Source organism: Ambystoma mexicanum, chromosome 11 (genome assembly GCF_040938575.1).
Source record: "Ambystoma mexicanum isolate Mex_15411 chromosome 11, UKY_AmexF1_1, whole genome shotgun sequence".
In the NCBI taxonomy this organism is placed as follows: domain Eukaryota; kingdom Metazoa; phylum Chordata; class Amphibia; order Caudata; family Ambystomatidae; genus Ambystoma; species Ambystoma mexicanum.
The window spans coordinates 871,765,402-871,787,433 of NC_090934.1; the positions used below are offsets into that span (position 1 = coordinate 871,765,402).

The following is a 22,032-nucleotide window of genomic DNA, read 5'->3' on the forward strand; positions in this document are numbered from 1 at the left end:
CTAATGAAGGGAAAGCCACCCAGTGGTAGACTTTGTTTACTACAGCTGGCTGGCTTTTCCTTCATTAGTGCCGCAAAAGCCAGCACAGGAGGGCCTCCATTTCACAAAATGGCGGCGCCCCTGTGCTTGCTTTTTCGAATTTTGAGCTTGAATAGCTCAAAATTTTACATAGGAAGTTTTAAATCGGAGGATGCTAGTATTTTTTTTTTTATGTGGCCTATCTATTTTTTAAATAAAAATTTTTACTAGACCATCCCTTTAAGTCAACTGCCATAACATGACCTCAATCCAAGACAACTATGACATTTCAAACACTACAGTCAATCACTGAAGAATTGATTATTGAAATAACTCATCCTGGATAGTTTTACAGCCATTGCCCTGTAACCATTGCCTGTTTTTATGTTATAGCCTGTGTTGGGCATTAACAAACCTATATTATTACTCATCCATTTAATAACATACACAAACACTAGTAGGCAGGGTTGTTCCAACGAGTGGGGGAGCGATGGAGAGTCATGAACATGAATAATGGGGGTCGCTGGACTTTTCCTAATCATGATGTGGGATGTAGCTGTCCTTAAGGAGCAGCTTTGAATGGTAGTAGGGAATGTAATTGGTCTACACTTATAGACTAGAGCAGCCTGCCACGGAGGCGAGGATGCGAGAGGGCTCCACGACTGAGAGTCAGCTGGTTCTTTTTGCCGCTTTACCAGATTGTTCTTTACAGAGAGGTTTATGGGAAGAGTAAATGCACATAAGACTAAAGTCTATGAACAGTCTGGTGCTCATTTTCGAAGTCCCCAGAGTGTTAAAGTGTGTGTAAAAACCATGATTAAACGCTCAGGGGGATTTTCTATTTTTTGGAAGGCGGAAGGTGGGCATGGAATTAAATCGACCCCTTTCACCCCTGCATCCCCTTGAATGATGACAAAATGCATTTCTAGCAGGATCTGGTTTTGATGCAGGCTTTCATGCTTAGGATGCCTATGGGATCCGTGTTAAGTGAAGTGTCCTGGGTCGTAAGGGAAGTCATAGATGAATCGGGAACCGCTCCAGACCCGTTGCTTGTTTATCATCTCTTGGTTACAGGTATAGTACACCACGTTCCACATGCCTCATATAATGCCATACAGCCTCTCAGCTCACAGTACATAACACACTTATACAGATCACTACATTAAGGGCCTCCCGCCATGACTACAATATGGTGGTAGGCACTTTCTTTTGCTTGGACTACGAAGGAAGTTTTAAGTGCTAAGGAGAGGCGACAGGGCAAGTGCGAGGGAATTCAAGAAGTGCAGGCAAGGGGGGTGGACTGGGAGTGGGGCCCGGAACCCTGTAGTACTCAGAGGGAACCAGGCAGCCAGTCAATGAAGCAGAAGAAGGTGTTAGGGCAGGGTGGAGAAAAGGTGGGTCTTGAGGAGCTTACGGAACTTGAGGAGAACCGTCTCAAGCCGGAGAGGGGTAGGGAAACCATTCCAGAGGGAGGCCCCTGCAGAGGAGAGACATCTACCCCCACTCTTTGCATAGAGAAGCATCTAATTAACAGAGTTGGAGCAAGCAGACCGAAGGGCTTTAGCAGGGAGGGATTTAGGGAGAGAAAGTTGAATGTAGCGGGGCCCAGGCCCCAGAAAGCCTTGTGGATGATGCAGGGGATCTTGAATTTTATCCTAGCAGCAACTGGGAGCCAGTGCAGAGAAATTGGGGATGAAGAGATGCGGTCCATGAGGCCCTGAGGTCCCTTGAGCCAAGAATAAGTCTTGCAGTCCTTTTCTAGATTATTTGAAGGGGCGGAAGGGATGAAGAAGGGAGATTGAGGATGAGGCTGTTACAGTAGTCAAACTAGAAATAACCAGAGCTCTGGAGACATTAAGTTTCTGGGGGAAGGTGAGGAAGGGGAGAATACCTCTGAGGAGGTGCAGCTGATAGTGGGCCTTCTTGGCAAGGTCTGAGATGTGAGGAGAAGAGAGCGAGCAATCAAAGATGACACCAACTTTTCTTGACTCACAAGAGTGTGAGGAGAGAGGACCCATAGAGGGTGGCCAGTGTGCAGGAGGCAAGGTGGGAGCTGGGGTCCCAATGAAAAGGATCTCAGTCTTACTGGCATTAAGGCAGAGATCATTGGCAGGACACCATGACTCAATAGCAGACAGACAGGGATGAGAGAGGAGGAAGAAGAGGGAAGCTTGAAGGAGAGCTGCATGTCGTCTGCATAACACTGGAAGTGAGAAGAGAAGGAAGAGATCAAGTGGGCCAAATGGGCAAGGTAGATGTTGAAAAGCCATGGCGAGAGGATAGAGCCGTGTGGGATACCACAGGTGGAGAGTGTGATAGGGGAGAGAAAAGGGCCAAGTTGAACCTGGCAAGGTCGGTTGGAGAGGAAGGAGGTCAATCAGTCCAGTGCCAAGCTCCAGGAGGATAAGAACGGCTGGGGAGTTAGCAATAAGATTAGAGAGCGAGTGATCACGGGTGTTCAGTAGAGCAGTTTCCATGCCTCTGGCTCTGGTCTGAAGCCAGACTGGTGGACTTGGAGACAGCCGACAGATTTGATGTGTTGTGTCAGTTGGGAGATGGCCAGCTTCTCCAGGCCAGTTTCTCCCGGAGTTTGCCCAGGAAGGGGGTGATGTAGATAGGGCAATAGTTAGCAGGGCAGGTGGGGTCAGAAGAGAGCTTTTTAAGGAGGGGATACAAAAGGGAGTGCTTGAGGGGAAGCGAGAAGGAGTGGTTACAAAAATCAGCCAGGGAAGGTGCATGGGAGCCAATGTTGTCCTTGATAGTTCTGGAGGAGCAGGTGAGCACCTGTTTGGGGGAGACTTTCATAGAGAGGTCTTGTCTTGAGACTTCATCCAGTGCTATGGGAGAAAAGGAGGAGAGAAGTAGGGATGGGGAGAGGGGAGTCAAGGGAGGAATTACATCGGGAGGGAGGAGGAAAGGGGGAAAGGGAGAGTGAGGACAGAATGTCCTGAGTTTTTAAAAGGAAGTGGGATGCCAGGGAAATACAGAGGGTCAGGGATGGCAGGGGGATGTGGAGACGGCAGAAGTATTGCTGAGTTCCTTGCAGATTTTAAACAGTTTGCCTGAGATGTTAGTGGCCCCAGAGATGCAGGCTTAGATGTGAGCCCTCCTCTTCAATTGGAGAGTCTATATTGCCTTTGGAGCAGGTGACAGGCCAGTTTGTAAGAGGATGTGTCTGATGCCCTCCATTAACTCTCAGATGATCTGCACTTGAATTTTAGAGAGGCTAGGTCAGAGTCATACCAGGTGTTGCGCTTGGAAGCAGGCTTCATTGGGATCCTCATGACAGGGGCAAGGATATCCAGGGTACTGGTGATAGAAAGGTGTAGATTAGGAAGGAAAGAGTCAGTGTGGGAGTCTGTGGCAAGAATGAGAGGGGAATGAAAGTGGCAGCAACTGGCACTCGCTTCATCAGTTGAATGACGGAGAAGGAGACCGGCAATGGCTCAGCAGGGGGATCAAAGAGATCCAGATGAGAAGATAGGAGGGAATGGTCAGACCAGGAGAGAGGTATAGTGAGTGGGTTGGAGATGGGAATATCTGAGAAGATGAGAGCATCCAAGGTGTGTCCGGCAGAGTGCATCAGACCAGAGGGATGAATGGTGAGGGAGAGAATGTTGCAGAGGCTACAGAAGAGTCCAGTGGCCGCATTGGAAGAGTCCAGGTGAATGCTGAAGTCAATGAGGAGGAGAAGTTTGGAGGTAGATGCAAGAAGGGAAGAGGTGAGGTTTGACCACTCCGAGAGGAAGAGGGAGGCCAAACCAGGGGTCATGTAGATGGTGGCAAGAGTAAGCAATAGGGTTGCAGAGATGCCAAGCCTGTGGACAAAGCATTTCAGAGGAGGAGTATGATTGATTCGGAATGATAGTAGCAAGGATCCAGGCAGGGAAAATCAAGGCCATTCCGCCTCCAGACCGGTTAGGCCTGGGCTTGGAGAGGGTCTTGTAACCCTCATGCAGGAGCGTGTCAAAGGCAGTGAAAGAGCTGGCAGTGAACCATGTCCCATTGAGGGCGAGAACGTCAAGGTCAAAGTCTTCGAGAAGAGACAGATATTGGAAGCATGTTTGATGGCAGAGCGAGAGTTGAGGGTATCTAGGTGGACCAGGTCACCACCTTTGAAGGTATTCCAAGGAGGGTACACGGATGTGGTATGCCCATCCGAGGTGGAGAAGAGGCAAGGGGGTGGCTCCCAGGAGTAGGGAGGAAGTTGATGAGAGACAGAAGAAGCCTATCAAAAAGGAGGTTTGGCTGAGAGCCCTGGGCTATGACAGTGCCTTTGTGATAAACATGAATGATGCACCTAGAGGATGAAAAGCCTGCCAAGAGTACTTCCCATCTGGTGCCTCCATTAATGGGAGACGGAGAGAAAGGAGGGAGGACATAGCCTGTATTTGGAGTCCATAGGTACGAGAAGGGAGCTACAAAGAGGATGTCGGTCAGTCTGACTGGAAGAAGCGTTGACATAGGTGTAGGCGATGGGCAGGCCTGGATTGGAGACCTCCCTTCGAGGGGGGGAGGAGAGGATAGGTGATAGAGTAGCAGTTGGAGTAAATAGGTGAGATGGAGAGCACCATGGATGGAGGGAGAGCAAAGAGATGGGAAAAAAAGGTGAAAGAGATGGAGAACTGCACAAAGCACGATGAACTCACTAGGCAGCCTAGCAGCAGACAGATGCCGATCGACAGGAGCAGACAGTGTCCTTTGCGGACTCTTTAGTGCTGCATCTGTCCAGTCAGGCCCTCCTTCCAACGTGACAGATGCACTGGGCGAAAGCCTTCGGTTTTTAAGTCAATGATGCTCGATAAGGTGCTTTGGGTCATAGTCAGAGGCTGGGAGGAGGAAAAGTTGCTGCTTCCTAGAGTCCAGACACATCCAGCATGGAAGAGGGAGGAGTGAAAGCAGAGGTGGCAAGACAGGCTATCCTTTCCTGGTTTCCACAGGGTCAAGTTGGGGGTTGAGAAAGGTCTGTGCTGCACAGGAGCTGATTTGTGTAAGCACCGATCCTGACACCTTCCAAACCCCTACCAGGAGATAATGTAGTGTGTTCAAAAGATATGCCAGGACTCTGTCAGCAGGATAGGAGTGAGAATCTTCCCTTGAACATGAGCTGTACAGACACGAAGGGCTGAGACAATTTAACAATGGAACACCTGTAGGTATTTATCTCATCAAGTGGCACTGGTGCAAAGTTTGTATTTGATTTGTTTTACCGTAATGGAACAAACCACGGCTGAAAACACCATATCGGTTTTGGCCAAAAATACGGTTTGGTCATTACAGTAAAACAACCCAAATCGAATACAGTACTCCCATTCGGTAATTTTAATTCAGTCATTTTTGGTGAACCGCAAAGTTTTGTAATCTGGCCCCAGGTCCGCCCTCCACAGTCTGTCAGATGGGAATAGGTGAGGTTGGAGAGGGCAATGATGAGAAGCAAGGATAGGGAAGCTTAAAAGTCATTTTGAAGAAGAGATGTGTTGTCTGGCTTGGTGAGCCAGTAGACAGGTGAGGTGATACCAACCCACATGGAGAGCAGAAAGGCTGAAACTGGTAAACATCGGGGAAGTTATATGGAGACCATCAGATTTGTCTTCTTCCGGAGTTCAAGCACCTCACAGCATTCGTGACCTAGAAGGCACTTTGCAATATATGTGGATGCCATTTGCTCTCTCCGTGGCAGCAGCAGTCCTCCTAAGACTATAGTCACCAACTTTCTTAGACATTACTCATGCCGCATTCTCCCAGGATGACATCCTGGCGTACAGGCGTGGCGAAGAATCTCACAATGCCACCCATGCCCTGGTTTTATGAACACACAAACACCATGGACTCGCCCTCAAAGCATGAAACGCAGATCCACCGTGCTCCCTCCGAGCGGTTGTGATCCAAGAGCCATGCACCACGGTGGACAAAGAAGCAAGATGGCGGGCGCTAGCTCGCCTTGGGGATGGCAGTGGAAAAAAACAGAGCCCTCATAACAGCCTCGGGGCACTCCACGCTTGAAAATAATGCCTAGGAGCAGGCTTCCGGCCGACGTTCCACCCGGCCCCGTTTAGCGAACCCCTGGCTGCCTCACATCAGTAGTGTGGGTCTGCCCGGATTTACGTGCTTGGTTTGCACTTCATAGTGCAAATAGTTCCACGCTGGAGAATGCCCCCTCCTTGCAATTTGCCCATTTAGGAATGTGTGCCACTCTGCGTTAACTAAGTGCTTTCAAGATATTTATATTTTTTTGTCATGTTGGCAGTGGAAAAAACACGGAGCCCTCACAACAGCATCAGCGTGTCCCTTCACTTGTTGCCCACCCTTGAGCACCACAACACCTATCCCATTCCACCTCCCTTCTGCACTTACACGTCCTGAACACTCACAAGGCATAGTAGGGTTGTATCCACCCCCGCCGCCCCCCCAACTGTATTTAATATTTGTATGTATTTCAATCGTTTTCACATCCCCTTCTCCCCTCCCTGTAGCCCTGTGGGCGCTTTGAAACAGTATTTACTTCCTGTATAAGCGCCTAACAAGCAAACAATAAATAGATTGTTGTTTTATATGTATGTAGGAATAGGTGCATGTTTTGCTTTCTCCAGATGAATGGAATATTTGCTAGTAAATCTGAATCTGTTTTCCTCTAGTGCTGGTTCTCCAGCCTGGGTATCTTGCATAACTTACCATTCACACAACCATGCCTCGGTGAGGCTAACAGGGTGATATTGTTACTTAATACCACTTGGGTTTGCATGTTTACCTTACTTGAATTTGCATCATGGAATGTAAATGGGCTGCCCAGCTAGTCCCATTTGTGGTCTTAGTAACATCACTGAATTCTCGAAAACATGGGGCTCCTTACGAGGTTGCCGGTACTGGCTCGGGCATTTTTACCAGACTGGCACACTCCATGTTTTCCGGTAGGTGCACTGATCTACTGGCTTAAACCAAAAAAGTGATGGGTGGAAGGTTTTGAATTAATCTGAACCACTGGCGCTGCTCTGGGCAACCTTCCACACCACCGTTTTTTAGCCCGTCTGCGCCATTGCAAAAGGGGTCCAGCCATATGCAAATCAGTCAGGTACTGCCACCAATGGGAGCAGCCCTGCCCGAACTGCTAGGCCAGGTCCCCTCTGCACGGAAACACAACCAACCCCAGACATGTTTCAGCCTTGTTGGGCCTCTTCAGTGAGGTGCAGCTTGGTTCCCTATGGCGCAGCGAGCAAGGGACCCACGTCTGGGCATACCCTCTCTCACATAGGGAGACCAACTGAAACCAAAAAAGTGATGGGTGGAAGGTTTTGAATTAATCTGAACCACTGGCGTTGCTCTGGGCAACCTTTCACCCATCATGATCTACTGGCTTGCCTGACCTTCCGGTAATTTAGGACCCTACCAGCAAATAATTGCCTCAATCAACAGCACAAGTGATTGCGGGAAACCCATTCCATGATAGGACTCCATGGAATGGGAACTTATCGCTGTTGCCAGCACCCATATTATTCCGGTAATACCAGGATATCGGGCATCAGTAACGGCAAGATGGGTTTGCCATTACGCAGACAGAATATAAGCGTGTTACCGGCTAACCCGTAATGAGCCAATAAATCTGCTGTCTCCAGAAGTGTGTACAATTATATCACTGTAGGGCCTGCATCTGAAGCCAGAAGATAGTAGCTGTACATGACTCTACTACATGTACTAGTGCTCAAGTGCTAGCACTTCACAATAGCAATGTGTTCTTACTCTCAATCATCATCTTCTCTTAAGGGGTAGTAGATGTGGAATTCCATTGGTGGGCATCATCACTCCAGCCATGGAGCCCACTCCAGCATGGATGGTAGGGACAGGTTCCCCAGCGTAATTTAAAAGGGCCTCGGACAGACACCAAGAAATATTTGTGTGAGGAAAAAAAGATTTGGCTGGACACTATTCTATGAGTTAGGTGGTATTTCAAATCCATCGGTTTGTATCTCCCAATGTGGTTATAATGTAACTTTCAAAGTATTCCGGAAATACCACATTTTATTATTATTATGATTATTATAAATACTGCATGATTAGGGGGTAAAAATTGACCCCCAAATTCTGAACATTTTTGCATCCAGCCAAAAGATGGAGTTGAAAGTGGTTTTGTCTCCACCAGAAAAGGTACTTGTTTGTCCTTTAAATTAAAGGGCCGTGTTGGCGCATGCCTCCAACTTAAGGAACAAAACTCTACAGGGGACTCGGAGCCCCACATTTTTACCCGCTTTATACATGATACACAGACAGGTTGGAAATGCGCTCTGGAAACATGACAGGCAGTGTGCATATGTCCCAATGGTGCATGTTCCCCATGAGCTTAGTGCCGTAGCGGTGGATACCTCGTGGGCCTGTGGAGACTCTCAGATTTCCATGTACGGTATTGATAGTTACCGCATGTGGAAGTCACTGCCAGACTACCACCAAACTTCTAATGAGCCCATAAGCAGGGTGTCTGTTGTTAGAATGGAAGGGTGTTATGACGGACGAGATCTGCAACTGTCTGTGTATCTCTGAAGTTAGGTTTCTGCCGCCCATGGTAATGTCTGGCCTTTATGACCGTCCCTCATAATCAATCCGTTTCCTTATAGATACCATTACTTAAAGAAAAGTGGCAACTTTGAACGATCGGCTGGACTACAGGCAGGAGTGGACTCCATACGGGTGAGTGGAAATGGCTTCTTGGAAGGGTATGGGTGAGGTTGACTCCATGAAGAGCAGGGATGCTGAATGTCTGACTGGGATGAAGATGACTCTTTTGTCCAGTGGTGGAAGTGTACCAAAAATGGTAGTGAACTGTGATCCCGGTCGGGGACAGGATAGGCAGGAGGAGGGGCGGGGGGATGGTTAACATGCAACACATTTTTTTTAAGGGTTGCAGGCAAGCTGGTTGACAGCCAATTGAGTTGAAACAGATTTTAGTTTAGCTGGAACTGGCAAAGGGGAAAAGTTTGCTTTTACGTCACAAAGAACAGTTCCAGAATGGTGAAAATGGTTAAAAAAAAAAAAGTAGTGGAACTCCGCTCCCGACAGTTCCCGCTCACTTGCACCACTGCTTTTGTCCTGCTTTCCATCGCTCTGCTGATCAGGAAATGCAGGCACCAAGCTTCTTCTTTTACAGATGGTTTAATGTTAATATTTTTAGGGGGTTCACAGAGTTTGATCCTGCGTGTGCTTGCCCCCTCAACCCCACCAGAGCTTGTGTTGCTGGCGTTCCCACCTAGTTCCTTTTTTCTGCTCCTGTCAGCATGGTGCAGTTTTTTGCTTCTTCTCTGCTCCTCTTAGGGCTGAGCAGTTTGCTGATCACTCCCTCCTCTCAAGCAAAGGTTTTTACTCGTGTTCTTAGTGACCACCACCATATTTCATCAATATGTGGCAGGCAGTTCTGAGCAGCCAGCCCATTTTTAGGCATGTGCCTTGTATCCGTGAACTTTATCCGGGTGGGGGATGGGTATCTGTCTATACTGTGCAAAAATATGTCTGACATCCCAGAGGGGAACTACCAATGCCCCCACTAGCACTAATAAGCACAAACTGTCGGGCAAATGGAGGCTGCCTCGTTTCTCTAAACGGACCATGGTATTAGGCACAGTATAGCATGCCACAACAACAGACTTGAACTCAGGAACCAGAAAACAGGCCTTCTCGGTCTAGGCTTCCTGTCTCTAGAACTTCATCCCCATCAACACCAAACTCGTCCCCTCACTTGCACATTTCGGGAAGGAGCTTAAGACCCTCCTGTTCAAGAAATGGTTCATTCCTATCATCTAGATCGTCACACCCTCCCCTTAACATGAGATTGGATGATCTGCTATGCCCTGTTTCCTCTCCTGGTTGCTTGCAGATACCTTGCTGCCAAAATGGCCGCCCTCCTCCGCCTGTGTTGTTAGTGCCCCACTGCCTTGTATTGATGCCTTACGATGTGCTTCCCCTTCCATGTACTTCTCCCATGACTCGTAAGCGATCTGTTGCTTCCTGAAGCTAGGTCCCTGCACAATAAATGACCTAATAATAATCGTGATAATTATAATAACCTTTTGCGCCAGTTTGAGGTTTGCACCATGTAGCAATCTGTATATAAAAGGGAAATTGTGTGGGTTTGTGGCAAAGCTCATGTTCCCTATTCAATTCAATACTGTTTCACTAATCTGTGCCACATTTTGCACAGTCACCTGTTAGGACCCTCCAGACATTACTGTCTACATGACACCTGGACACCCCACCCCTTTCCCCGAATTTCAGCAAAAGTGAAAATGTGGGTGTGGGTTTGTAGGTTTGTGGCTTTGCGTATGTTCCCTATTCAATTCCACACCGTTTCACCAATCTCCACCAAATTTTGCGCAGTCACATGTTAGGGCTGTCCAAACATTACTGGCTACATGACATTTGGACACCCCACCCCTTTCCATGGATTTCAGCAAAATTCAACATTTGTTTGTGGGTTTGTGGTTTGGCTAAGCTTTGTTCCTTCTACAATTCCACACTGTTTCACCAAACTGCACCACTTTTTGCAGAATTACCTGTACCCATGAAGGAATGAAAGCCCAGGCAGCACCTTGTATATCAGCTAGTGTGACAGAGAAAAAAGCAAGGACTCAGATTTTAGCTCCTCACCTGTATTTATCAAAAGCATTGATGGATTAATGCATACATGGTGGGGACATATTTCGAAACACAAAACAGGATGGCCTATCTAGCTTGGCTATTTCAAACAGTGGATGATTTGCGTTTACGGAAATAAGGTAAAACGTTTTTTGTTTTTTGGAGCCCTCTCTGGTGACTTGAATATTATAGTTCTCATCTCGGTCAAGACGCAGTGTCTCTATTCTTGGGGTCTAAAACTCTCACAAGGCATGGGAGGAGATGAACACCTGCAGGGGGCAGGGTTTATAACTAGGTGCAAGGTGTCGGGAGGGAGAACTGATTCACTGAAATATGTCTATACAAATGGCCTCCTTTCTGAGTTTGCTTTTCCCGAATCTAAGTCAGAGGGCCTCATTGAGTGCCCCAAACGTTGTGAAGAAGGATTGGCGGGAGGAAAATGTAGTTATTGCCCCACTCCTTCACCACACCTATCCTACAATCCTTTCAAGAATAGACTGTGCTACAGAAGTAAATGCCTAAAGAAAACATTTTGGAACTGGGTAGTAGTGATGGCTAGATCGAGTGCTAAGAAGGCTTCATGTACCTGAGGTTACCCTAAATGTCTTACAATTACCTTTTGCTTTTTGGAGAAGATTTTTCAAGATTTTTTGCAGTGTAGGCAATTTCTAATCCGCGGTGAAGGGGGTGAGAGAAATACCAAGAGCCCTATCATGCTAATTCTTCCTATATGATCTGATATGGCATTTATAATGCGCCTACACACAAGTGTTTCAAGGTGCGACGAGGCAAGGGAAGGGGGAACAGAGGGGAGACAGACAACGATCCTACTAGGCCAGGTGTCACTCAGATCGTGCAAGTACATTGGAAGGAGGAAGGGGGAAGTGCGGGGGCCGGGGGGAGGGGACAGTGCAGTACATGGGATAACAGAATAGATAACAAGTAAAAGTGCGACCAGCAGGTGGCAAGTGCAAGGGTAAGTGCAGACATCAGGTGTCAAGTGCTGGTATGTTATGACCTCCAGGGATTGGTTAGTTAGACACTATGTACGTGACATTGCTTTTATGATTTTGGCGAGACAGTCCATATGCTTGTCAGGTATGTTGTGACGTTCAGGTAGGGGCAAGGGAGATTCCATATAAGTGAAATATCCCAAGGTCCTGAAGGTGAGGCAAGTCCCATGCGATACAGCATGATACATGTCTGGTGCTCACAGGTTGAGGATGTGTGGCATACGTCGATAGAGCTGGTCAGATATATTGAGGGACTGATGGGTGAAGTGGATTTCATGGAGCTGAACGGCGATCTGGTGTCAGTGTGGTGGTGTAAGGTGCACACAAATGAGAAAGTCTGGCAATGTCATGGACTGCGAGAGGCTAGTTTAGTTGCTGAGGAAAGGTACAGGAGTGAGACTGTGACCTATGCACTCTGAGCCTTCCAGGGTTGTCACACTATCGGAGCCTAATAGGAGGCAGATGTCACGTGGGGCGTGTTAAGTAGATGACATATGTTGCATGTTGGTGCTTAGATTCTAGAAGGGGGTTTGTGTCCTAGAGCGGCAATGCATGTAGTTTAGTTCTGGAAAGGTGTAGGAGTTCAGCAGTTTCTGGTTGTGAAAGTGGCTCTGGAGAAGCACAAGCGATGAACAAGCACAAGTGGTTGATTGTTCTGGAGTTTAGCTAAAGTGTTGCTCCTTCATAGGGGCGAGTGGGTTGAAAATAATCCCTGATTGATGGAATATTCTGGGTGCTTCAGGTATCAGACGAGTTCCATGATGATCTGGAGATGAAATGTGTTTTTCACAGAATCATGTTTCTTTTACCTCCCCACAGGATAATCATAGCATTATTTTTCTCTGCGACCTCCACATCCACTTCCCCGCAAGCCTCCTGGATGGGATCCGGAAGCACTGTGTGGAAGGAAAGTTGGCCTACGCACCCATTGTGATGAGACTGAACTGTGGGAGCTCTCCGCGAGAACCTCGAGGTAACCAATGCTGCTTTCAGCCATTACTCAATAGAGGTGATGGGGTGGATCTGAAGCCACAAAGCCTCTCTTAGAGCAGGTCAGTTGCACTCAATTTAATAGTTGGGGCTTTCACATTGCTCATTTTCTTGCCAAGGTGATCAAAGAGAGGAGTCCACATTATGTGAAAGGATAAGGTATGCTGTGCATAGCTCTTTCCTCCGGTTCAGTTTTGGCTTGGATGGGTTTTTCTCCATTGGGTGTCGAGGAGAAAATCAAGTTAAGAGCTCAACAGACAACTCAAAGCCAGGAATTATAATTCAGGGGTGTTTATTGCAACCAACAAAAAAAGGAACTGGGTTCATCTGATGCTTCAACAAAATATAAATAAGTCTGGCTCCTATAGGAGCCTGGTCCTCAACCCGTCTCTGCACTAGACTCTGCTTTCCTAGTCACTCAGTCATTCTGTGCCCCACACTTCATTCTTGGCTAGATGTCTATGCCTGCTTGATTTGACGTTCGTATATCTTGTTAGAATGTCGCAGTCCTTCCCATTGGCTCTGGAAAAACTCGGCACAAGCGCCCCTCGTCTGAACGTAACGTCTGTTACCCTAGGGTATGTTTGCGCATTATAAATAATAAACAAACAACGTGAGCCAGGCATCAGATTCTTCAAGATCTTTTTAAGATCTAGTTGGGCCCGGGGATTGTCGGGCGTATGGCCCTTCTTAGTTTTACCCCTCTTTTCTGGACCCTCCTTCACCTCACCTCCTCTCTGATTCTCACAAACCTCTTTTTCCCCTCCTCGAGTCTCTGCCACACTCTAAACTATTCCTCCTTCATGCCTGGCTTTGTCACTCTTGGGTCCTGGTCACGTGTTTGGCAGAATTTTCTCCAGCTACCACCAAACGGAAGTAATGTTACTGCTGGTGGTAAGCATGCAGTCATATGCAGGGACTGCATGATTATGTGAGCCTTCCGTTATTCCCCATTTTGGAGGCTCGTAGGACTCTATGGGCAGTGCCATGTTACCGCATGCAGTAATAACGCACCCTAATGATTTTGAATGGAGGTAATCGCTGCCACACAAAAACAGGCAGAATAGAAAAGTTTCAGGTTTAAAACATTCTTGAAATGTGGCAGAGTGGTAAAATCATGCTTTGTTTCCAAATAGCACATGATTAAGGTTACCACCAAACTGGTAATCAGGACCCTAGTCTTCGTTTAGCTTCCTCCCCTCTGGTGTTAACTTTGTCTCCTTCTCCCTCTTAGTATTCTTAGTATCCATTTGGTCTTCTAAGTGCCCTGCCTCCTCAATATGTCTCACCATCACCTACTGTAACCTTTCCCTCTCCCTCCACCTCCTCAATGCTCCTCTCCACCTTTTCTTTCCTTGGTCTTCTACCCTCCAATTCAGTGCTCCTCACAACCTCTTTAAAGCTCCACCTCACGTGCTACACCTCTGTTCCTCTCACTCAGTATTTGTCCAACGCGCTGCTCTGCAGTGCATTGTCCTTCACCTTATCTTATGCTCCCAAATCCTGGCTCCCATACAAAACTGTCTCCCCTGCAAACCTATGTGGGACTTCCCTCGTAACGCCTATCGCTTGTGGTTTGTCATGAGGGCAAACATTGCATGCATGCTTGGTGTCTGGCTTGCATGTGGTGACACTACAGAGCTGCCAGCTGTTTCCAATTCAGTGATGGGTTTGAGTGTGGCTTCACTAGCAATGGTTATTTTAATGAGGTCCGTATCTAGGAACAGCATAGTGTACTGACGGGTTCGCTGCCTTCTGGCCGCCTGCTGGCCATGTCAAGGCCTCCTTAAGTCTGCAGTTTGTGCAGGGCTCTGCAGATGCTGGCAAAGCCAGTCCACAAAGAGATCCTATTGAAGCAGAATGCAGTGTCCACAGTAGTGTTTATACTAGGGGGCCATATCTGCTGTGCAGAATAAAAAGTCTGTTTATTATTGTGACGCATTGCCTTGCTTGGATCTTGTCTGGAGACCACGAGCTGTGCGACTAAGGGAGCTGGGATACGTTTCACACAATTCCCCTCAGGTGCAGATCTCAGAACGGATTCAGGAAGAAGAATTAAGAACCGGGAAGAAGGTAAACTTCCCGCCAGGTCTCTGAAGCCAGTGCACACATCAAAGAACCTGTCTCAGGATCCAACCACCAAATGTATATAGACACGCCCTGTCAGATGGACTACATCTTCCAAAATTCCCTTCTCTCCCAACCAGAAAACCCGTAATGGATTAAGGAAATTAAATTATTCCTTTAAGGTCAAGGAGGGCATAGGAATATCCTTCAAGGACTGGAAGACCGTGGGGTAAACCTAAACAACCGTAGAGCCCTGCCATACACATTTTTTTTCCCAACATCAGAGCAGCAGGATATCCTCAATAGAGGAAGCAAGTCCAACATCTTCATTCACAGTTTCAAAATGGCCACCAAGGCTCTTATTGATTTAGTGCAGACCATCAGCCCTAGTTCCACTCAAGGGGAAGGGCCAGGCCAAATAACCCAGGCAGCTCAGTACAGTGTGATGGCTCACAGGAACAGGTGGTTCTTGTTTATAAAAGTCTGGCGAGGGAAGACTGCTGGAGAGATGTGCTGCAAGACTTTGGAGAAGACTGGAGATGTGGCAGCGGGTGAGGAAGGGGGAAATGAATTCTAGAGGGGAAAAAAAGCTGTGAGAGTTAAGGGGGAAAGAGAGGAGGGAGGAAAATCACATCAAAAGATGGAGGAAGTAAAGCCAGGACTTGAGTGGCAGGAGGAGGCAAGAAGAAAGTGAAGAAGGGAGTAAATAATTCCTTGAGTGGAGTTGATGGAAAGAGTAACATTTGAAGCCTGGAGGGAGGAAATAAGAAGTGGAGTGGAGTTAGAAGTTGCGATAATAACTAGGGAAGTGGGGGTAATGGGTGACACGGCAAAGGTCGTCCAGTATAGGATTCCACTAGAGGGTAACAAGGCTGTGAAATCAAGAGAAACCATATTGACGGTGGGAACAGGCCAAGGTGGCAGTAAAGAGACCGTGAAGGATCAGCAGGAGGAAGAGATAGGTGAGCAAGGAGAGACTGTGGACCAAACTTCTTCAGATGAGCAGAGTGAAGAGTATGGGCCAGGGGTTGACAAGTATTGGAAGAAAAAAGAAAGCACTTGAGAAAAGAGATCAGTACTATGAAGGTATTTAAAAGAGAGAGCTGGAGGGCCGGAAGCACGTTAAGCAGCTAGAGGTAGGAGGTACTAGATGGTCAGATCAGGCCCCAGGCAGGTCTTACTGATAGGAGTACGCTCCAGTTGGGGATCACAGAGTCTAGGGATAGTTTAGAGAGGAGGTTGGGAAAGCAGTCAGAAAGGAAGGCTAGTAGGGATAGGTCCTTCTGCCTCATTTCTGTCTAACCCAAAAACATTTCTGAGAACCCTGAGGGTCTTCACAGAACATCAAGGACTGGTTTAGTCTTGGGGTACGAGACCCAGGAAAGCCTGCACCTACTCTCAATAGAGGTAACGCCTCTGGATCTTTGGAACAGTGGCGGCTGATACTTAAAAGCCTGAACACTCACCCTGAGAATAGAAAAGACGGTGTAAGAGACGTTTGTGGAAGAAGGCTATCTTATGTTTTATTTATTCGGGAAAGATACTCTTTATATGTAAGTGGCCTTCTTTCTTCCAGCTTGTATACAGTCCCTAATAAAAATCTTGAACTTTAACCACCTGGTCTTGGCATACTTCTTGCTCCCAAATGTCCTATTTGGGACATTAAGCAACATTCCGATGCAGTAGTATCTTACCAGTTAAGACACACTCGACCCTAATGTTTCATATAGCAATATCACTGATAGTCTAGTACCTGCATTAGTAGATTCTTATGCTCCTGAATAGTATTAAATCATGCTTTATTAGCATTAAATATACCGTTCCGATAGGAATACTATACCTCCTTCATTTCATTGAACATAAGGAAAGCCATCATGGGTATACATAGATAGTCAAAGTTTTTATTTATGGTCTTTCAAAATTAGCATCTCCTACATTTGTTTTGAGTATTTGCCTTACAGTTACCATAAATGTAAATATGCTTCTCCAACATGGGGTCTGGCATGGATTCACATGCTCATGATTATTCCCCGCCGTCAGGCTGGGAATCTTCGGTAAAGAAAAAATCAGTTTGTTTCTTTTCTGAACTGTCTTTCTCCTAACAACCAATCACTGCGCTCTGGGTCATACTCCCCCAGCCAATTACTGCCCTCTCCCTAAGCCCCTCCTCTGGCAGCCATCTTCAGATTTGCTAGCACGTAAAGTGGCAGTAGGACCAAGAGAAGAGCAGCAGAGGGGCAGGCGGGAGGGTTCACATGTGAATCCATGCCAGAACCCCCATGCTGGAGAACAACAGTTAGAGGTAAGTAACTTGCTCCTTCTCCAGCATGCGGTCTGGCATGGATTCACATGCGCATGAATAAAGAATACATAGCAGTACACACATGCACAACCACGGGAGGTGGCAAGGCTCAACATAAGCATATTTTACCACCTCACCAGGCTCACCTTCAAGCAAACAGGTTGCGCAGCACTGCCTGGCTGACTCTGGACTCCTCCCTGGAATCCCTGTCGAAGCAGTAGAATCTCATGAAGGTGTGCGTCGACCTCCACATAGCCTTGCAGATGACTAGCAGGGGCCCACCAGACAGGAACGCAGTAGTTGCAGCGATCGCTGTGGTTGAAAGGGCTCTCGGACGGCCAGGCAACGGTCGGTTTGCCAACCGGTGACAATGGGTGATGCAGCCGGAGAGCCACCTGGAAATGGAAGCCTTGGAGACGGCCTTCCCATGGTTCACAGGGCCAAAGTTCACTAAAAGTTGCAACATCTTCTGGAAACTCTTTGTGCGTTCCACGTAGAAATTCAGTTCTCTATCCACATCCAGCGAGTGAAAAGTCCTTTCAACCGGCGACGAAGGCGTCGGAAAAAACACAGGCAACACCAAGGGCTTGTTTAGATGAAAGTACGACGACACCTTGGACATGAAGGAGGGATGCGTCGGCAGCACCACCTTAGTGTCATGAAAAGTCAAATAAGGTAGCTTACAGGACAGGGCCTGAATCTCACCCACTCATCGTGCAGAGGTGATGGCCACAAGGAACGCTGTCTTCCACGACAAGAGCTTCAGTGGAACTGTCTGCATAGGTTCGAATGGAGGGCACATGAGCCTAGTCAGCACCACATTGAGTTCCCACGCCGGGTCTAGAGCCTTCACCAGCGGGAGCGAACGGAACAGTCCTTTAACAAACTCCTTAACCAGACGGTGTGACCAGAACGACGACTGTCCCAGAGATCTGGTGTAGCAGGAGATAGCCGCCAGATGAACTTTGATACAGGTATGAGCCAGTCCTGCTTTGGCCAACGGCAGCAAATATGGTAGTACCTGCGGAGCCATGACTCGTAGAGGATCGATCTTCTGTGCACGGCACCAAACAGCGAACCTCTTCCATTTATGTCTGTAGCATTTCAGAGTAGATGATGCTTTTGCCTTGGCAAGCACCTCCTTGCAGTCCGCTGGGAGATCGTAGCCCCCGGACTCTAACACTGCCGGAGCCAGGCCTTCAGGTTCAGCGATCCTGGGTCATGGTGCAGAATTGTGCTTCCTTCCCCGGCGAGATCTGCGACCACCGGAAGCTTGACTCGAGGGGACGCTGACATGCTGAAAAAGTCTGGGTACCAGATCTGCCTCAGCCACGCTGGTGCGACGAGGATCATCCTGCACCGTGACCATCTGAGTTGATTGTTGAGTCGAAGAAGCAATGGCAACGGAAAGAACACATACAGAAACAGGCCATCCCAGGGGAATGAGAATGCGTCCTCCATGCTCCCCGGCTGGGGAAACCTGCTGGCCGAACCTCCGGCACTTGGTGTTCGTCGATGTCGCAAACAGATCGATCTCAGGATTGCCCCATCTGGGAACAGGTGATCCACTTGGTCCTGCCGAATTTCCCACTCGTGGCAAGAGCGTAACTCCCTGCTGAGAGAGTCGGTGACAGTGTTCTTTACTCCTGCCAGATGAAAAGGAATGAGGAACATCCTCTGGGTGATGGCCCAGTGCCATAGGTCCTGCGCTTTTTTGGAGAACGCCAGGGATCTGGTGCCCCCCTGCTTCCTCATGTAAAACATTGTGGTGGTATTGTCCTTGAAGACCCGCACCACCTTGCCCTTTAGGGACGGGAGGAAGGACTTGAGGGCCCAAAACACTGCGTGAAGTTCCAGCACGTTGATGTGCAATGTTTTCTCCTCCGGCAGCCACAGGCTTCTTGCGTGAAGGCTTCAGGTGTGAGCTCCCCATCCTTCCAGGGAGGCCTCCGTCGTGACCGTCTCCTGGTGCGGTGGGGTCTGGAAATCGCGCCTCCTGACTTATGAGCGCGAACTCCCCACCACCCTATAGCTCGACAGAAGCTTTCGTTGAGCGTGATCTTGCCCTGGAAGCTTTCCGACACTTGTAGCCAACAGTCGTCGAGGAACTTCTGTAGTGGGCTCATTCATAGACTGCATAGTCGGATGAGTTAGATGCATGACGCCATCATGCCGAGCAGAGACTTGATGGTCCTCACCGTGGCGACCTTCAGTGCCAACAGCCGTTGCACCTTGCCCAAGATGGCCGCTATCCTTTCCTCTGACGGAGACGCCAAGCACGACACTGTGTTAGAGTTGGGATCCCAGAAACAGCACGTCCTGCGATGGAGTCAATCAGGACTTTGCATAGTTCAGGCCTGAGGGCCAAAGGATGTCCTCCATTGTTGAAGAGTGCCCAAGGCATGCGCCGATTCCGTTGTTAGGGCTTGTAGAGACTCAACCACAGCCTTGCCGAAAATGTTTTCCCTGTCGAAGGGCATGTCCAACACCTGTTAGTATTAGTATTCAAGTTTATTGTCTGGTATTAGGTTAGCAGGTGCAGCCAACGCGTGTGTCAACTGTGTTACCCGGATGGGTTTCTAGCTATAGATTATCAAATAAGTAGATTGGAGCATCCTTTTGAGATAAAGTTAGATATTGTAGATAATACTAAAGCAAGCCGTGCCCCTCGTTGGAGTCAAAGATTTAGGGTGAGAGTTTTCTATCAGTGGGTTTACAGGGGCTGCAGGTTGGTCAAAGCTGAGAATGATAGGAATGGCCTGGGGGGCCTGTGCATCTGTTCGGTCCTACTTTAAGTGGGTGGTGGTCCATGGCCCCCATTGTCTCCCCAGTCCCGTTCTCTCGCATTAGACATATGACTTTATCACAGAGGACACATTGGGGCTTAAAGAACCTCTGCACTTATGATGCTTTTTCTGATTAACTTTTTGAGAGGAATGTTAGTCCTTTCCTGAGGTGTACAAACCCTACAGGCTTCCTCTGGCCCTGACCTCTTTGAAAGTGCAAGCAGATGATATCTAAAATAGATAACATGATTTCTGATGTTTGTTAATCTGCTTAGAATCACATGCTGTGCATAGGTCCGACATCCAGTGGTCACTGCGGAGTATTGCATTTTGTTTTTCGTAGTCGAAAAGGGGACGTCTACAAGGCGTGTCTGAAACACTATCCCTATAGTGAAGTGCGTTGTACCCACAATCCCTCACGCGTCGAGGTCCCTCAGATTGTTTTTTTCCACCCAGCTACTGGTCGCCTTTACGCGGAGCTCCTCGAGAGACATTGCAGATTTCATCTCCTCGACCTTTGGTCGTTTTCTTATTAATATATAACACATAGATCCCTCCCTCGACGCAGTTGTGAAGCTGTTTCTCCGCCGAGCAAGATCTTCGACGGAGGGGACGAGCGGAGGAGATCCTTCGGCGTTGCCGAACACGTAGCCTGGCCTCGCAGGCCAAATACAGTAGGGAGAGTGGGGTCGTGGGACATCTCTGTTTCCTTTCTGAGAATGCCTTTCCCTTTCCCCTTCCTTTCCCTTGGGGTCGTTATCACGATTTAACCGCTGCTTGCCCCTCGATCACAAGGATCTAAAAGACCGTAGGGTCAAGAGGTGGGCGGCCTACGCTATGTCGAAGGCCGATTCCTCACCCGCCGCTGCTACCACCGACAGTGACGAGGAACGTGATAACACGACCTCCGCTACGGAAGTCGTAGACCCCTCTAAAGAGCGCTCACGCTCTTCGTCGTCTGTCCCCAGCCCTGACGGGCTCGGCTCACGCCCTGCTTATGGGGATGAACACCCCGGCGACACTGACGCACACGATACCACCCATAAGCACACAACCCACGGCTCTTCTTCGTCGAAGACGAAGAAAGCATCAGCGCCCAAGGAGACGCAGGTTCCACTGGCGGCCTCCTCGGACCGTTCAGGTTCGAAGCCCCTCTCGCAACCGCAGCCGCGACCAGCGACTGGGCTTTCGGCAAATAAGGGCGCCACCCCCAAACCATTGGCCGGCGCGCACCAGCAGAGAGTGCACGCCGCCGTAGAACAATCGACACCCGTAACGTCGAAACCACAGCCCTCCTCTGACAAACTAGTCGCAGAGAGCTTGGCGAGGATCGTTGTAGCCGACGCCCAGAAGCGTACGCCCAAGGACACGTCGAGCGCTACGCAAAGGTCGAAAGACACGCCGAAAAGGCCCGAAGAAAGACAGGGACTACCCCCTTCAGTCGGGGGGACCCCCAGCACACCGGAAGGCTTTTCTGAAGGCGATGGGACACTTTCCTCGACGTTATGGGAGAGGTCAAGCCATTTTCAGGCGGAAGACACTAATTTTCCCTCGCTAGACCGCTCAGGGGTACCCCATGAGACCATGGAAAGGCTCCATCTCTGCATGGAGAGAATGGAGAGGTGTATGAAGACCCAGAACCCTCCCACTCCCAAGAGAACAAGAGAAGGGCCTCAGGAGGACCCCAGGGCTAAATATCCGAGACTACTCAACCCCTCCCAGCAGGACACAGCCTCAGATTTCCATAATGTGTATGACCTCACTGGTGAGGAACAATACTTGGAGGAGGAGGATGAATTTGTGGACGATGAAGAGGGACAGAACCAGGAGGAAGGTCTGGAAGACAGCCCAGACATGGTAGGAGAAGGCTTTGGAGAAAATCCAGAAGAAGGGCCTTCACATCCCTGGCAATCCCCATCAGTATATTCGGACACTGATGTCCTGAACCTAAATCCTCCTTACAATTCACCTGGTAGGAACACGTCTCCCATAGACGATCAGCCCACATTCAATGCCCTGTTGCGCAGAGCAGCAGCACATTTCGAACTGGACACTGGGGAGATCTCTCCTGAAATAGACTTTGTGGAAAGAGTAATTAAGGAGAAACCCCCGGTCAGCCAGGCCATTCCCCTCCTCGCTTCAGTGAAGAGAAGAATCATCCCTTCACTATCCACGCCCGCACTAATCAGAGGAGTTAATCCAAGAATTGAAAAACTTTTCACTCCTTCACCCTCAGACCTGC

At 48.6% G+C, this 22,032-nt stretch overlaps 1 protein-coding gene across 2 annotated transcripts in view; it reads left to right on the forward strand.

The window, feature by feature from the left end:
• Positions 1-22,032, forward strand: part of B4GALNT4 (beta-1,4-N-acetyl-galactosaminyltransferase 4) — an 834,734-nt gene that overhangs the window by 759,391 nt on the left and 53,311 nt on the right. For both annotated transcript variants that reach the window (XM_069623923.1, XM_069623924.1), the window contains 2 exons: positions 8,622-8,694; positions 12,465-12,618. In XM_069623923.1, coding sequence (XP_069480024.1) covers positions 8,622-8,694; positions 12,465-12,618 — 227 coding nt within the window. The remainder of the gene's footprint in view (positions 1-8,621; positions 8,695-12,464; positions 12,619-22,032) is intronic.